Source organism: Hyperolius riggenbachi, chromosome 9 (assembly GCF_040937935.1).
Source record: "Hyperolius riggenbachi isolate aHypRig1 chromosome 9, aHypRig1.pri, whole genome shotgun sequence".
Classification (NCBI taxonomy): domain Eukaryota; kingdom Metazoa; phylum Chordata; class Amphibia; order Anura; family Hyperoliidae; genus Hyperolius; species Hyperolius riggenbachi.
Genome location: NC_090654.1, coordinates 219,241,972 through 219,256,783, shown reverse-complemented (window position 1 = coordinate 219,256,783; position 14,812 = coordinate 219,241,972). Strand labels below are relative to the sequence as shown.

The window sequence follows — 14,812 nt, the reverse complement described above, 5'->3', positions numbered from 1 at the left end:
AAACCGATTAAAAAGCGGAATCTGAATCGGAAATGCATGCAGTGTGCAAGAGGCCTAAAGGTAACTTTAAGTGAGAGGCACATGGTGACTGCCATATTTATTACCTTTTAAACAGTACCAGTTACCTGGCAGTCCTGCTGATCTCTGTGGATGCCATAGTGTCTGAATCGCACAACTGTTCAGGGTCTGTTGCTAAAAGTATTAGGAATATGACCATCCAGTCCCTGCACCACAGTCCTGCTGATCCTCTGCCTCTGATTCTTTCAGGGGCATTCAAAAACTACAGCCTCCCAACAGAGGTGTGATACAACTTGACAAAGGCAATATTTAGAGACGCCCGGTATGATAAAACAGTTCAGAAAGTAGTGTTGGTCTTACCTCTCCTGAAGCATTAAGTCCAAAAATAACTAGAAAAATAATTTATTGAACATTAAAATTGAACAACGTGTTTCGCGGGACACTTGTGTGCTTCCTCAGGTCAATACAGCAGATATTTCTTATAGCACGGTCCAATTGGAGTGAGCGCCTCTGTCCTTACTCTTGTTGGTTAGAGGCTGTTGTATTGACCTAAGGAAGCTGGCAAGTGTCCCATGAAACATGTTCTTCAATTTTAGTGTTTTAAAAATTATTTTTCTAGTTATTTCTGGCCTTACTTCTTCAGGAAAGATAAGACCAACTCAGCCTCTTTTTTTTTAAACATTTTTATGTATTGTATCATACTGTGCTCCTCCAAATATTGCAAAACAAATTTGTATTTCTTTATTTTATACCAATGCTTCCTTTTTATTATAAACTGATAAAGGGGTTATTTAGGCGTCTCAGTTCACTACAGGTGCTCATACAGTGCTTCCCATAATTATTCATACCCCTGGCAAATTTTGACTTAAAGAAAACCTGAACTGAAAATTAAAAGTCAAAATAAACATACACAAGTCATACTTACCTCCTGTGTAGTCTACTCCTCAACCTCTTTTTCCTCTCCTGCGTCCTGTTTGTCCATTGTGATCAATGGAATTCTCCATCCTCCATTTTGAAAATGGCCATTACCCCATAACAGTTTCCTGGTCAGCACACAGTTAAACTGTAACATCGCCCACTTGAGCCATAGAGAAACATGGACACATCAGTTCTCCTCTCAGCTGTAACTGACAGCAACTGATATATAACTGACAGCAACTGATATATTTCAGTTCTGACAATATGTTGTCAGAACTGGAAGGGATCATTGTCAGAAGAAAATGGTGAGCTTTTGAGAGGAACTGACGGCAAGGTAACTATGTAATGTTCATTTGAAGGTAACTCGTGTTTATTTTAAATAATTTTACTCAGTACAGGTTCCCTTTAAAGGAGTCATCAGGCAGTATTAAAGAAAACAAGTGCTACTTACCGGGGGCTTCCTCCAGCCCCAAGCTCCCAGCATGTCCCTCGCCACAGCTCTCCCCGCAGCCATTCGCCGCAGCTCCGTCCCGGTCCGTGGCGATGACGTCAGGGCGACCTCCAGGTCAGTCTGTACTGCGCCTGTGCGAGCGGCGCTGTCAATCACCGCCACGTAGGCCGGAGCGGACTGCGCAGGTGCAGAACTACTGCGTCTGCGCAGTCCGCTCCGGCCCACGTGGCAGTGATTGACAGCGCCGCTTGCTGGTTGAATAAAAGTAACTTTAATGGTGCTCATACAGTAAAAACTTTTGATTTTCCCGTTTATTTGATCTAAATGATCGAATCGAATGAAAGTTGAAATATTTTTCTTTGTGATCAAGAAATTAGAACGATTATTTTGTTTTTTTTAGAAAAATCTGATCGGACATGCTGGAAAAAATCTTTATATTCGATCTAACGGAATAATCGAACTAAATTAACTAATCGAAAAAAAATGAAAAATTGTACCATGTATGGCATCCTTAAAGGGACACTTAAGTCAAACAAAAAAAATGAGTTTTACTCACCTAGGGCTTCCAATAGCCCCCTGCAGCTGTCCGGTGCCCTCGCCGTCTCCCTCCGATCCTCCTGGCCCCGCCGGCAGCCACTTCCTGTTTCGGTGACAGGAGCTGACAGGCTGGGGACGCGAGTGATTCTTTGCGTTCCCAGACACATTAGCACCCTCTATGCTGTTATATGGTATATGATATATGCTATAGCAGCATAGATGGCGCTATTGTGGCCAGGAACGCGAAGAATCCCTCGCGTCCCCAGCCTGTCAGCTCCTGTCACCGAAACAGGAAGTGGCTGCCGGCGGGGGCAGGAGGATCGGAGGGAGACGGCGAGGGCACCGGACAGCTGCAGGGGGCTATTGGAAGCCCCAGGTGAGTAAAACTCATTTTTTTTGTTTGACTTAAGTGTCCCTTTAAAGGATACCCCAACTGAAATGTGACATAATGAGATAGACATGTGTATGTACAGTGCCTAGCACACAGATAACTATGCTGTGTTTCTTTTTTTATTTTTCTGCCTGAAAGAGTTAAATATAAGGTATGCAAGTGGCTGACTCAGTCCTGACTCAGACAGGAAGTGACTACAGTGTGACCCTCACTGATAAGAAATTCCAACTATAAAACACTTTCCTAGCAGAAAATGGCTTCTGAGAGCAAGAAAGAGGTAAAAAAGGGGAATTTCTTATCAGTGAGGGTCACACTGTAGTCACTTCCTGTCTGAGTCAGGACTGAGTCAGCCACTTACATACCTGATATTTAACTCTTTCAGGCAGAGAAAGGAAAAATGGAACACAGCATAGTTATCTGTGTGCTAGGCACTGTACATTCACATGTCTATTTCATCATGTCACATGTCAGTTCGGGTATCCTTTAAGTCACAATTTGCCAGGGGTATGAATAATTATGGGCAGCACTGTAGAAACAGACTTCACTGTAGGCTTTGGTGAGCACCAATAGCTAATGAAATCATGCTGCTGTAATGCCTTTATAAAGATGGCATTGTAACAAATGTAAAAATTAAGTTATGTTAAGGATATGATGGATTATGACGTTCATCTATAGGTATAACATATGTTCATAGTGTATAAATCATTTTATCTGTGTGCTACCTCCAGATCCAGTATGAAAGCTATTACCATTTAAATCATTTTGTCCTGTTCTGTTCAATAGCTCTGAGATGTTTTCCATTCAGCATATGACTATTTCCACATCATTTAAACTTTCTTTGCATGAAAGATTTCATTACATAGCAGAGCACTTGTTGACAAGTACTCCACAGAAGGTCTGCGCCATCAGATAAGGACTGTGCCTTCTCTGCATCCTGAATAATAAGATCTGTTTTTTAACCTAGCGTAAAATGTTGTTAAATACCCTTTAAAACCATTTACCAGTGTAATTTATAATCTGAAAATGTGATGTTTCGTGCGTTGCATAATGATTATAGGAGGAAAACGGCACATGTAGTTTTCTTTACACTTGTCTGCCTGCTGATGGAGTTCAATGAAGCAGTGTGCACCCAGTGCTAAAGCAAATCTGAACATTAAAAGTCAAAATAAACATACACACGTCATACTTACCTCCTATGTAGTCTGCTTATCAACCTCTTTCTCCTCTCCTGCATCCTGTTTGTCCACTGTGATCAATGAAATTCTCCATCTTCCTTTTTGAAGATGGCCATTGCCCCATTACAGCTACCTGGTCAGCACACTGTTAAACTGTAATATCGCCCACTTGAGCCATAGGGAAACATAGAAATTACCTTGAAAATTATTAAATGTTACCATGCGCTAGAGAAAACTCCAGATCAATCAAAGCAGCGTGCAGAACTGAGGAGTACCCTTAAATCCTCAAATTGAACAAATAGTTAGATTTATATGAGTCTGACACGCGCTAATCCAATTAATGAACTTTATTCCTGTAAAATTGGTTACAAATACTGCAGTAATCTGAGTACCCCACTCCACTCATGCACTCCACACCACCTCTACATACATACCAATGAAGGGCCCTTCTAAAAAAATAAAAAAAAATTAAAAATGTAAAAAATTGGGGGTATAATACCTCCCTACATGTGCAGTTTCCGACCCAGCAGTTTCCTGTATGGATCAAAGCAAGTTTTTAAACTGGTTTGCGGTCCGTCCTCTTAGACCTCCCCCAGCACGTCCCACATTCCAAATACAGGTATGGATCAGTCTGGTTATGTAACAAGAGCTTATCTCTACAGGATTCGCTAAATAGATCCTTGCATAATCCACATACCGCTCCTGGACCTTCTAGACCTTCTGCTGTCATACAGCTCTCTCGGTGCACTCCACGCTAGCCTCCTAGTGCAGCCTACGTCACTTCCGCTCCGAAGATACAGATCCCCGCTTGCTGCACTTCCGCTTAGCGTAACTTAGAGTATGTTGGCTCTACTTTTTCCGGGTGACGTCACCACTCACACGAAGACCTCTGGGCCTTGATACAAGGGTTACCGCTGCGCGCTTCCGCGGTATAGCACTTTGCCCTCGGTCTCCGTCACCAACTTAGTTTACAAAGGATAGAAAAAACCTCGACGCGTTTCTGCCAATATCCGTTGGCCTTCTTCAGGAGGAGTTTAGTTATCTGGAGCTGCACTCGTTTCCACTTCCTATATACTATTTTCCTGGAGCATCCGGCCCCTTGTTAATGGGGTCATAGGTCAAAGTCCACTCAGCAGTACGAGTTCTTTCCATAGTTCAAAACAATGTGATTTCTTCATATCGCTATGGACATCCTGCTCTGTCGTCCCATATTGAATGTGCATGGTCAGTACAATTTGAACTTAGATACAAAGGTTACATAAACATAGGTTGAAAATACAATATGGTTAAAAACGCACACACACACTACCACTTCCCCTTTCAACATCCCGCTCATTACCAGCAAATATTCATCTTATCAAAAGACAACAAATCATTCACCACCAATTAATAATCAAATAGTCCCCAGCATATCCATATACCCCATCCTTCTAGTAGCTATAGATATTACAGGTGACATCAATCTGGAGTGGGAGAAGGGGAATGGAATTGGGGGAGGTAAGCAGGGACGGGGGAGGAATGACACAAGGGAGGGGGGGAGGGAGGGGGGGGGGGTAAGGGAAGGGTTCCCTGAAGAGGGAGGGGAAAGGAAATCCAATCCCAAAGGGGGGAGCAGTAGTCCGGCTACATAACCTCCCATTGCGGGGGGGGGGGGGGAGGGAAGGGTTCCCTGGAGAGGGAGGGGAAAGGAAATCCAATCCTAAAGGGAGGAGCAGTAGTCTGGCTACATAACCTCCCATTGACGGCCCATACCAAATCCAAATATAAACACCTAGATTCCACAATCCCCTCTACTTACTTTTAATCCCATTCTATTCAAAGAAGGCAAATACCTCCATCTCACTGTTCAGGCCTTTGGGGATAAGTGTGTCTATTTGAAAAATCCATTTTGATTCACACCTTGACATTTTCTTAATGTAATCCCCACATGATTGTGGAATCTAGGTGTTTATATTTGGATTTGGTATGGGCCGTCAATGGGAGGTTATGTAGCCAGACTACTGCTCCTCCCTTTAGGATTGGATTTCCTTTCCCCTCCCTCTCCAGGGAACCCTTCCCTCCCCCCCCCCCCCAATGGGAGGTTATGTAGCCGGACTACTGCTCCCCCCTTTGGGATTGGATTTCCTTTCCCCTCCCTCTTCAGGGAACCCTTCCCTCCCCCCCCCCCTCCTTCCCCCCCTCCCTTGTGTCATTCCTCCCCCGTCCCTGCTTACCTCCCCCAATTCCATTCCCCTTCTCCCACTTCAGATTGATGTCACCTGTAATATCTATAGCTACTAGAAGGATGGGGTATATGGATATGCTGGGGACTATTTGATTATTAATTGGTGGTGAATGATTTGTTGTCTTTTGATAAGATGAATATTTGCTGGTAATGAGCGGGATGTTGAAAGGGGAAGTGGTAGTGTGTGTGTGCGTTTTTAACCATATTGTATTTTCAACCTATGTTTATGTAACCTTTGTATCTAAGTTCAAATTGTACTGACCATGCACATTCAATATGGGACGACAGAGCAGGATGTCCATAGCGATATGAAGAAATCACATTGTTTTGAACTATGGAAAGAACTCGTACTGCTGAGTGGACTTTGACCTATGACCCCATTAACAAGGGGCCGGATGCTCCAGGAAAATGGTATATAGGAAGTGGAAACGAGTGCAGCTCCAGATAACTAAACTCCTCCTGAAGAAGGCCAACGGATATTGGCAGAAACGCGTCGAGGTTTTTTCTATCCTTTGTAAACTAAGTTGGTGACGGAGACCGAGGGCAAAGTGCTATACCGCGGAAGCGCGCAGCGGTAACCCTTGTATCAAGGCCCAGAGGTCTTCGTGTGAGTGGTGACGTCACCCGGAAAAAGTAGAGCCAACATACTCTAAGTTACGCTAAGCGGAAGTGCAGCAAGCGGGGATCTGTATCTTCGGAGCGGAAGTGACGCAGGCTGCACTAGGAGGCTAGCGTGGAGTGCACCGAGAGAGCTGTATGACAGCAGAAGGTCTAGAAGGTCCAGGAGCGGTATGTGGATTATGCAAGGATCTATTTAGCGAATCCTGTAGAGATAAGCTCTTGTTACATAACCAGACTGATCCATACCTGTATTTGGAATGTGGGACGTGCTGGGGGAGGTCTAAGAGGACGGACCGCAAACCAGTTTAAAAACTTGCTTTGATCCATACAGGAAACTGCTGGGTCGGAAACTGCACATGTAGGGAGGTATTATACCCCCAATTTTTTACATTTTTAATTTTTTTTTATTTTTTTTTTTTTTTTTTTTAGAAGGGCCCTTCATTGGTATGTATGTAGAGGTGGTGTGGAGTGCATGAGTGGAGTGGGGTACTCAGATTACTGCAGTATTTGTAACCAATTTTACAGGAATAAAGTTCATTAATTGGATTAGCGCGTGTCAGACTCATATAAATCTAGAAATTACCTTGCTCATCAATTATCCTTTCAGTTATAACTGACAGCAACTGATATATAACTGACAGCAACTGATATATTTCAGTTCTGACAAAATCTTGCCAGAACTGGATGGAACTGTTGTGAGAAGAAAATGGTGAATTTCTGAGAGGAACTGACGACGAGGTAAGTATATAATATATATTTGCAGGTACATTATGTGTTTATTTTAAATTATTTTACTCGGTTCGGGTTCCCTTTAAAGAGGACCTGAAGTGAGAGGGATATTGAACCTCTGTCTCTAGTACTTTTAGCCATAGACCCTGATCAAGAATGCAGATCACATGTTTTTGACAAAAATCTTATAAGATTAGCTGCATGCTTGTCTAAGTACTGATGCCAGAATGCTCAGCAGGACAGCCAGGTAACTGGTATTGTTTAAAAGGAAATAAATATTGCAGCCTCCATAGCCCTCCCACCTAAAGGACATCTGAGGTGAAAATAAACTCATGAAATAAACAATTGTATGTATTCTTCTTCTCCTAAAAATGACTTTTTAAGATATTCCACAGTTTTATTTTATATTTAAATCTACTTTGTAAGTTTTTACTGTTTTATTGTTTTTGCTCAATAACACATTCATTGAAGTATGCCAGAGCTAAAATCTATGAACTATTGACCATTTTTATCTCTTTCTTGCTCTCAGAAGCCATTTTCTGCTAGGAAAGTGTTTTATAGTTGTAATTTCTTATCAGTGAGGGTCACACTGTAGTCTGACCCAGTCCTGATTCAGACAGGAACTGCGACGTACATACCTGATGTTTAACTCTTTCAGGCAGAGAAAGAAAAAAGGAACACAGCCTAGTTATTTGTGTGCTAGGCACTGTATATATACATGTCTATCTCATCATGTCACCTCGGGTATCCTTTAAAGTTCCCTTTATCTCGTGATTTATCTCTACTTATTGCAAACATAAATAATGGAATGCCCCTCCCCCTCCATCTCATTCTTCTACCTCCTGGGCCCATATGCAATTCACTTTTTCTCCTAACTTTTCTCCTAGGTGATATTTTCTAACATTATAATTAAATACCTTTTAAACTACCAGCAAGCAAGAAAATACTCAAAATAATTTCCATAGTACTTTTTCCACTACTTGTTTGTGCTTTGTCCAATTGTAAGTGCTGAAAAGTTATTTTAAAATAAAGAAAAAAAATCATCTAGAAGAATACTAAGGAGAACAAAATATTTGAATATGGACCCTGGTGGCCACACTTGATGTGTGGGGAGAACGGGTGTTTAGAAGGATCAGGTCAATTGGGCGCTGCAAATTGCAGGTGTCTAAACGTGGCCGCGTACCATACAATTTTTTTAATTTCTCTTCAATTCAAGAATTACAATCAATTTTTCTGATTGGTTGTAACATTTAAAAAATCTGAGCAAAGTATCACACGTGTGTTAAATTTTTCCCTAATTAGGAAAAAAATGATTGAAAACTGAAAAAAATTGCTTGGGTCTATACACTGAGAAGCTGACGGTCTACGCTACACCATTCAATGTTCATAAAAATTGACCAGAAAAATCCACCCTCCCGATCAACTTATACAGTGCCTTGCAAAAGTATTCGGCCCCCTTGAAGTTTTCCACATTTTGTCACATTACTGCCACAAACATGAATCAATTTTATTGGAATTCCACGTGAAAGACCAATACAAAGTGGTGTACACGTGAGAAGTGGAACGAAAATCATACATGATTTCAAACATTTTTTACAAATCAATAACTGCAAAGTGGTTTGTGCGTAATTATTCTGCCCCCTTTGGTCACAGTGCAGTCAGTTGCCCATAGATATGGCCTGATGATTGCTAATGGCTAAATAGAGTGTTCCTGTGTGTAATCTAATGTCAGTACAAATACAGCTGCTCTGTGACGACCTCAGAGGTTGTCTAAGATAATATCGGGAGCAACAACACCATGAAGTCCAAAGAACACACCAGACAGGTCAGGGATAAAGTTATTGAGAAATTTAAAGCAGGCTTAGGTTACAAAAAGATTTACAAAGCCTTGAACATCTTACGGACTGTTCAAACGATCATTCAGAAATGGAAAGAGTATGGCACAACTGTAAACCTACCAAGACAAGGCCGTCCACCTAAACTCACAGGCCGAACAAGTAAAGCGCTGATCAGAAATGCAGTCAAGAGGCCCATGGTGACTCTGGATGAGCTGCAGAGATCTACAGCTCAGGTGGGGGAATCTGTCTATAGGACAACTATTAGTCACACACTGCACAAAATTGTCCTGTTTGCAGTTTGTCACAAGCCATGTGGGGGGGACAGCAAACATGTGGAAGAAGGTGCTCTGGTCAGATGAGACCAAAACTGAACTTTTTGGCCAAAATGCAAAACGCTATGTGTGGCGGAAAACTAACACTGCACATCACTCTGAACACACCGTCCCCACTGTCAAATATGGTGGTGGCAGCATCATGCTCGGGGGTGCATCTCTTCAGCAGGGACAGGGAAGCTGGTCAGAGTTGATGGGAAGATGGATGGAGCCAAATACAGGGCAAACTTGGATGAAAACCTCTTGGAGTCTGCAAAAGACTTGAGACTGGGGCGGAGGTTCACCTTCCAGCAGGACAACGACCCCTAACATAAAGCCAGGGCAACAATGGAATGGTTTAAAACAAAACATATCCATGTATTAGAATGGCCCAGTCAAAGTCCAGATCTAAATCCAATCGAAAATATGTGGCAATATCTGAAAACTGCTGTTCAAAAACACTGTCCATCTAATCTGACTGAGCTGGAGCAGTTTTGCAAAGAAGAATGGGCAAGGATTTCAGCCTCTAGATGGCAAAGCTGGTAGAGACATACCCTAAAAGATTGGCAGCTGTAATTGCAGCAAAAGGTGGTTCTACAAAGTATTGACTCAGGGGGCCGAATAATTACGCACACCCCACTTTGCAGTTATTGATTTGTAAAAAATGTTTGGAATCATGTATGATTTTCGTTCCACTTCTCACGTGTACACCACTTTGTATTGGTCTTTCACGAGAAATTTTAATAAAATTGATTCATGTTTGTGGCAGTAATGTGACAAAATGTGGAAAACTTCAAGGGGGCTGAATACTTTTGCAAGCCACTGTATAGGAAAAAACGGAAAATCTGATCGGGAATAAAAAAAAGGTTTTCAGTTTCTGTTGCAAGAAAGTGCGTCAATACTCATCTTACTAGGGTGCAAGCAGAGACCCTGCTCACATCGCATGCTCAACAGCAGAAAGCTGTGTAGGTGCAGTGATATTCTATGTGTAAATGTGCAGAGTTCATTACATTTTGGGCTTGACTCACTAAATGTAGCGCGTTGCAGCAGCGCGAGTTAAATGAACTTTACACACCCTAATTAATGTAGTAGCGGCCGTCACTAGGAGCAGTCGTTGCTAAGGAGCGCATGCTTGTTTCTATTATTTTCTTTGGCCGTGTTTTTATGACAATAAGAGTTAGTTGTCATTCTGTTTCTTCCATTGTCATCCAGCAAGCCAGAAGAACTAGAAAACTACACATTGAGATCAGCCTTTGTAATTAAGGCCGGTTCTACACTATAGCGGTGTGGTGATAACGTGGCAGGGGAACCTGCTCTTACATCACTGCACAAATCCACCTTCTTATGACTCTTCAGTATGGTGCTCCGACAGGGTCATATGCATAGGACCCCCACTCAGTGACGTACTTCCTGCTGGGCAGGAAGTACATCACTCAGGATTCTTGTCAGTCTGCATATGCGCACCTCACTGCACAGTACTGTGCTGTTTACACAAACTGTGCCGTTCCATTGACATGCATTACTGCATGATCTGTGCAGTAGGCAAGGCTCATGTGGTAATGCACTGCTGACTTTGCGAAAATCTACACTTCAGTTGTGCTACGTCGCATTACATCAGTATGAAAGACTACATAGACTTTTATTGACTTGGCGGTAAAATTGCATAGCACAATGTGTCGGTGTGCCTCAAGGTTATGTTGAATCTTTGCCCACATTTTCTGCTCAACACCATTGCTCAGAGTCAACATCAGAATCCTTAAATATACTTGCGTTACCCATACAAGGTTACGTTTTGGGCCTAGGACTGGATTACTTCCTGTACCCCTTGAATACCTCTCTTCCACTGTCTACTGGTCAATTCCAATGGTGCCCATACACGATACAATAAAAACGTTTGATTTTCCTGTTTATACGATCTAAATGATCGAATTGAATGACAGTTGAAAATATTTTTTTTTTGTGATCAAGAAATTAGAACGATTATCCCGTTTTTTCGAGAAAAATCTGATCGGACATGCTGGAAAAATCTTTATATTCGATCTAACGGAATAATCGAACTAAATTAACTAGTCAAAACAAAATGAAAAATTGTACCATGTATGGCCACCTTAAGACTGGTTGGAACTGCAGTCCAGGTAGAAGTTTGTGAAGGAAGCAGTTTTAATCCTTCCCTACTGCCTGCTGCAGGGGAAAATCACAGTATACTAGAGTGATAATGTCATCAGAGTGCTGAGAACTATGTTAAATAGTAGGGGAAAATATAATGCACATATAATGACAGGGTTCTTCAGTACTACTTCATGAAATCTGCCGCAGGACTATGGCAATTCCACATTACTACTTTTTAGCTTTAGAGCTTGTTCCTACTATGTTTTTTTTTTTCATTACGCGTATTGCATCTTGCAAAAGCATGCACTTTCCTATAGTGGCTACAAATTAACTAGAGGATCCAGCTCCAACTCTTAACCCTAACCTACAAAGCTCTCCACAATCTCTCTCCCCGGTACATATCCTCACTTATTTTTCCAGATACTAACCCAATCGCAATCTCAGATCTGCACATGATCTTCTGTTGTCCTGTAGAATCACCTCCTCACATTCAAGTTTCCAAGATTTTGCACGCGCTTAACCACTTCTCTGGAATGCCCTCCCACAACACATCTATCACTCGCCGCGCAGCCCCCGCCCCCCTCCCCGACCTCTTGCGCAGCCTGGCCAATCAGTGCCAGGCAGCGCTGAGGGGTGGATCGGGACTCCCTCTGACGTCATGACGTCCATGACGTCAGTGACGTCATCCCGCCCCGTCGCCATGGCGACCGGGGAAGCCCAGCAGGAAATCCCGTTCTGAACGGGATTTCCTGCTTACTCTGATCGCCAGAGGCGACCGAAGTGGGTGGGGGGATGCCGCTGCGCAGCGGCTATCATGTAGCGAGCCCAGGGCTCGCTACATGATTTAAAAAATAAAAATTAAAAAAAAAAAGTGCTGCGCCCCCTCCTGGGCGATGTAATTGTATCGCCCAGAGGGTTAAAACACTTAAGAAAATAGTCCCTTATCAAAGATGCAAAATGATCGCTTTATTGATATTTTTTCTCCTGAAACAAGTTATAAAAGGCACCAGTTAGTGTGAAATTATGTAATAATAGAGGAAATGAAAAGGGAGTTAATACCTTTTCAGCAAAAATTGGCAGTTCGATACATTTTTCTTATAAGATCCTTGATATTTTTCCTCAGCAGTTGTCCCAAGTTTCACAACCTGCTCTTTTTATTCTCTTCAGGCTCAGGGATTCTATCAGAAAGCCTGGAACCAGTTTACAATAGCTTTGGATGTAAGTCCGCAGAGCATGCTGGGATTCGAGGGCCGTGCTATTGTTAACTTACAGATGGGGGACACATTTGCTGCACTGCAGGACATGAATGCTGCATTGAAGGTGAGCTTTTTCTTTCTTTACACTTATTTCTACAGTTAGGCTTCTGGCATCATCATTTTACATTGGCTCCATGTATTCTGTAAAGTGTGTGATATGTCAGCACTATATACAAACAGGAGCAATATTAACCTTTCTTTAAAGGACCACTATCACAGTACTAGTTCTGGCCTAAGAAGAGGTAAGTCTCTGGATCCTGCAGAGGTTTCCCACACCCTCCTGGCCCCCACCGACAAGAGTTTGTTGGATATGGTATTGTGGCCCTGCTCCTCTTCATGGTCGAGTGCGGCCGTACTGCGACTGCACAGGTACAGCCGCGTCTGCGAAGAATAGAGTGGATGCAAACTTATAGAGGATCCTGGGCAGCGGCGTTGGTCTGGAAGAGGAAGTGGTAAATATATTCTTAGGTAAGTATCTTATTTTTTTTTATCGTATGCTGCCTGGGGTTCAGCCTGCTCAGCCTGCTTCTAATCAGCCCTGATAAAATCCCTGACTGAGCATTCAGTCTGGCTTTGCTCAGGAATCATTATAGCTGAGTCGGTCTTCTCTGATGTCTTTTCAAGCCCAAGCCTGCCCCCTTCTGGCTTTGCTATAATGACTCAGCTATAATGATTCCTGAGCAAAGCCAGGCTGAATGCTCAGTTGGGTATTTTATCAGGGCTGATAACAGGCAGGCTGAGCAGTGAAGAATGAAACAAAGAGCAGGGTAGGTGTTTTCTCTAATGTTCCCACTGATATATATGGTAAAATACATCAGGGTGCTTTGCTTCTGGTTCACTTTAAATAGAAAATGTGTGAATTGTCAAGAATTCAAATTTTCCTATGTATTAAAAAATGCAAGGCTGGACTACAGCTTTAATCTCTGTTCATGCAGAGTGGTTAATATTTAATACAGGCAATATTTATTAGAGACATGGCTGTCCCACCCTCGATAGAAAGAAAGAAGACGCAATGTTACTCACGTGCAGCTAAGTAATGAAGAATGCCATGATGTTAAATTCTTATGTGACAAGCTGTATTTTGAAACGGCAAGGTGTTATCATTAATTACTTTGGCATATACATTTCCTTGAAGGTCGCTGCTGCTGGGTACACTGTGCACCACAATGGTTTTTAAACATACGGTAACCTAATATAGGAAATAGATTTGCCACTTTCTGAAATCGCTATACTTAAGGAGAAATGCATCGGAAAGCGATCGTTTCATTTGGAGTGTAATGGGGGCATGGATTTTCAGTCAAGTTGTGTTGTCACTTGCTGGATAGAATGCTCTATATATTCCCTTTCAATCAATTATAAAACCCAGGATAGGACATTAGTGATTTCTGCTTCCATTAGTGAATTCTGTTTTGTGATTGAGGGAGGACTCACTACCAGAACAGGCAAACTTGGCTTGTCGCACAGCTGGGGCAGAAATTGAGATCATTCCACTGCCAGGAACACAGAGCTCTAGATCTAGAGGGTGACCAAACATTGTTCCACTCCACCGAAATTGTAAATAATTCTGTGCATTTTTCATGTATTTGCACTTTAATGTCAGTCAGCTGGATTGAACCACATGCACTTTTCATTAAACAAAATGTGCACAGCAGTACATTTGTTTTTAGTAAAAATTCAAGCACACTGGTGAGAACCTATGGAGGGCCGCGAGCACTTCATGTGGTTGTTGAAAAAACAGCATTGGTAGCGACATCCTAAAGTTTATGGATCTTTTCTTTTATGGTATGATGTAATGAATGCATCTGAATGACATTTCTATACTGTATTATATTTGTGAATTAATCTCTGTGCCTCTTCTGATTTTATAAGTATATAAGCTGTGTATTTGAACATTTTGTCAGTCTACAGCATACATGTCAAACTCTGGCCCGCCTGCAGGGCAATCAAATTTAGCTCTCAAATGTTTTTCCTACTTTGCATTATGTTTAGTCCACTCTAGACCACCTAGAAGCTATATTGGAGCTGAAGCCCTACATCAACACAAAAGTCAGATGGGGTAGGAGGGGGAAAGCACTAGACACCAGGGAACTGTATTGGGGAGGTAAGGGGGGGGGGGGGGTCACTAGACACCAGGAAATTGTATAGGGGAGGGAGGTAGCCACTAGACACCAGGGAAATGTATAGGGGGGGGGACTACTCAAAACCAAGGAACTGTATAGGGGAGGTAGGACCAC

At 42.4% G+C, this 14,812-nt stretch overlaps 1 protein-coding gene across 4 annotated transcripts in view; it reads left to right on the top strand.

The window, feature by feature from the left end:
• Nucleotides 1-14,812, top strand: part of TTC6 (tetratricopeptide repeat domain 6) — a 201,699-nt gene that overhangs the window by 156,391 nt on the left and 30,496 nt on the right. For 3 of the 4 annotated variants that reach the window (XM_068254020.1, XM_068254019.1, XM_068254018.1), the window contains exon 29: nucleotides 12,490-12,642. In XM_068254020.1, the coding sequence (XP_068110121.1) occupies nucleotides 12,490-12,642 (153 nt within the window). Of the gene's footprint in view, nucleotides 1-1,334; nucleotides 1,429-12,489; nucleotides 12,643-14,812 lie in introns of those variants that run through there. The other variant, XM_068254021.1, reaches the window with a different exon arrangement.